This window comes from Orycteropus afer, unplaced genomic scaffold (genome assembly GCF_000298275.1).
Source record: "Orycteropus afer afer isolate SDZICR_OR568_19922 unplaced genomic scaffold, OryAfe1.0 scaffold00177, whole genome shotgun sequence".
In the NCBI taxonomy this organism is placed as follows: domain Eukaryota; kingdom Metazoa; phylum Chordata; class Mammalia; order Tubulidentata; family Orycteropodidae; genus Orycteropus; species Orycteropus afer.
The window spans coordinates 5,317,421-5,320,391 of record NW_006921764.1 but is presented as its reverse complement, the minus strand read 5'-3'; the positions used below and the strand labels follow the sequence as shown (position 1 = coordinate 5,320,391).

The 2,971-nt window shown below is 38.5% G+C and overlaps 1 protein-coding gene across 1 annotated transcript in view; it reads right to left on the bottom strand.

The window, feature by feature from the left end:
• NR1H4 (nuclear receptor subfamily 1 group H member 4) overlaps window positions 1-2,971 on the bottom strand; it is an 89,801-nt gene that overhangs the window by 37,717 nt on the left and 49,113 nt on the right. Inside the window, exon 3 of the mRNA XM_007947203.2 lies at window positions 1,327-1,479. Coding sequence (XP_007945394.1) covers window positions 1,327-1,479 — 153 coding nt within the window. The remainder of the gene's footprint in view (window positions 1-1,326; window positions 1,480-2,971) is intronic.

The window sequence follows — 2,971 nt, the reverse complement described above, 5'->3', positions numbered from 1 at the left end:
GGCAGTGTTTCATTCTGTTGTACACAGGGTTGCTATGAGTCAGAGCCGACTCAGCGGTACCTCACCAACAGACTAATCATGCATATGAACTTCCATAATAGACATATCGTGCATATGAACTTCCATATTCTTCTCTCAATGTTAATAAAACAAAGTTCTGGTGATTTCTTTGTTCAGGGAACTTATTTTATAGAATCATATGAAAGAGCTGCACCTGTTACTGGATGAGTTTGGGTTCATAAATGATATCATAGACACTTATAGGTGGGCATGAAAACTGCCTTCTGTAGTTCAGTTGGAACAACTTCATACTTAAATGATGAGCAACATGAACCACTTAGTATCAACGTGTTTCCACTGCAAGATTGGATGCCAGCAGGAGCCCTCATTGCCAGTCTCTTGTTTCATATAAGCTAAGACGAGATTGCCATCGACCACTATAAAACTTTCATCCACCTGAAGCTGGATTGTTTACACTGACCTATTTTCTCTCTGGGCCCATCCCAGTTGCCTTTGCAGTTTGAGAACAATAAAACTGGAGTCACCTTCCGAAGGAAGGCTTTTATTCCATGTGGCATTCCCTCCCTGAATGTTATCATTCCCTTGGTGACATGTGTTTGTCTATTTGTGTTTTGAGGAGGCAGAAGACAGCTCTCAGAATCAGAGTGGTCTGTAAAATTTGCAGAATGAAAAATTAATTATGTTATATACTAGCTAGCATCCATCCCAAAGCTGGATGGAGATTACAGCTCCTCACAAAGCCAGCAGTTAATACAGTGTCTCTTTATCAGATTGAAGGGCCAAATTATATTAAAACTCAGAGTAGTTAATTTCCTGTGTAAACCTATACAAATTGGTTCAGAGCTGCAGTAAGAGAAGAGGATTCTTAATAAAATGACTTGGTTGAAAACTCTATTTAGAGAATTCAGAGGCAGTTGTATACCTTATAAAGCAACCTTCATTTTTTCTACAACTGTGCATTTTTTTCTGCTAATTTAGCAATAAATAAGAAGTATATTAACATTAAATTTGTATGAAACTTTTAGACTGCCATTCTTTGTTGCTTATTAAATCCTGTTATTTTTGCAGAATATAATTTAATCACAATAATGAACAACAAAGACCAGCCGTTTCTTTTAGGTGAATAAAGTACTCTTTAGCTGACAGTTTAGACAATTTCTGTGGCTCATTACCCTTTTTGGGACACTTAGATGGCTAAGGAAATTCCTTCTTTAGTATGTAATGTACCATTCTAGTGAAAGGAATTACCTGGCATCTGCCTCCTTAAGAGATTTTTAGTGGAATTTAATTGCTTGATGTGAATACCTGTATACATACATTCAGCCAACATTCCCATCTCTTTGCATTTCCTTAGTCGACACTCTTGGCACTTCCTTCGCATGTACATGTCCATCACACAGTTGCCCCCATTTTTACACTTGTACACAGCGTTTTTGGTAATGCTTCTTCTAAAGAAACCTGTGAAAGAAACACAGAAAGGTGTAAAAATGCTCCCAACGACTCCATCTCAGAAAAGCACATTGGAATTGAGAGCTAGTAGAGCATTTTCTCATGAACCCTTGGAGAGCACCCAGGTACTAAGTGCTCAGGTACTAAAAGCCCTTGAGCATATTGATTACAAAGGATTTTCAATTACACTGCATTCTTCAGAGGCTGCCATTTTTAATTTCTCACTCAGAAATAAAGACAAGTTTGCATTACAGTCTCTCTTAGAAAAAGTCTGTTATTTTTTTGTTCATGTTATATATTCAATCAATTTTTTTTAAAAAAATTATTGTTATAAAAATTTAAATAACACATTTGCCCAATCAACATTTTTCATGTCTACAATTCAGTGTGATCAATGACATCAATCATGTTGTGCAACCATCTCCAATATCGTTTGCCAAATTTTCCATCCCTATAAACAAAAACTCAATGCTTCTTAAAAGCAATTATTCTACCCATCCCCCACACACACCATCCCTGGAAACTACTATCAAACTCTAATCTCAATGTATTTTGCCTATTCTAGGTTCTTCATATTAGTTTGCTGTTTTAAGTAGATTACTTTTATAATTTTATTGGGAGGCAATTGCATACTGGTGAGTGTGGTGTTGGTGGTACAAATGTGAGTAATTCATCTCTGCTTTTTAGAGCTTACAGGATGTTTGAGAGCAAAGACATGCAAATAACCAAACAAATGAAATTCAGCATCCCATGGTTTCTGATAGGACAGAGCAGGCACAGAGAATGGTCAGTTCCGGATGAAGAGAATAGGAAGCGAGCCTTGAGCTCTTGGAAAATTAGTTGTGATTTACCAGTCAGACAGGGAGTAGGTCACATTCAAGGTTTTGGTTCACTAGTTAATATGTCCAGCCTGTGTAATAATAAAAATGCCAACCTTGATTGAAAAGTAAAGTTCTCCTCTAAGAAGGTGTAGCCACAGCTGCAGCCTGCTACAAATGAGATGCCTTGAGTTGGGGAAGGGGCATGATTGGCTTCTTCTCTCCCCCACCCCCTACATTCCACTTATAGTCCTTCTCATCCATTTATCTAACCACAGTTTCTGACACTTAAAGAGTCAAGGGGGGCAGTGAGAAACAGGGAGAGGACTGTGGGAGCCAAGGGAAGAAGTGGCAGGGAAGTTCTTACTTGTTTGGTGGTGTTACAAATTGTCTCCTGCCCAGCAAGTTTTAAAGCTGACCCTTTCTCTCGTGTTGAGTTTTTTAGAGAACTCCTTCCATCATCTGGATGGTTTCATCTATGTTGTTGTTGTTAGGTGCCCTTCAGTTGGTTTCAACTCAGGGACCCTATGTACAACAGAACACAGCTCTACCCCATCCTGCACCATCCTCCTAATCCTTGCTATGACTGAGCCTATTGTTGCAACAACTGTGTCCATTCATCTTGTTGAGGGTCTTCCTTTTTTTTTTGCTGACACTCTACTTTACCAAGTATGATGTCCTTC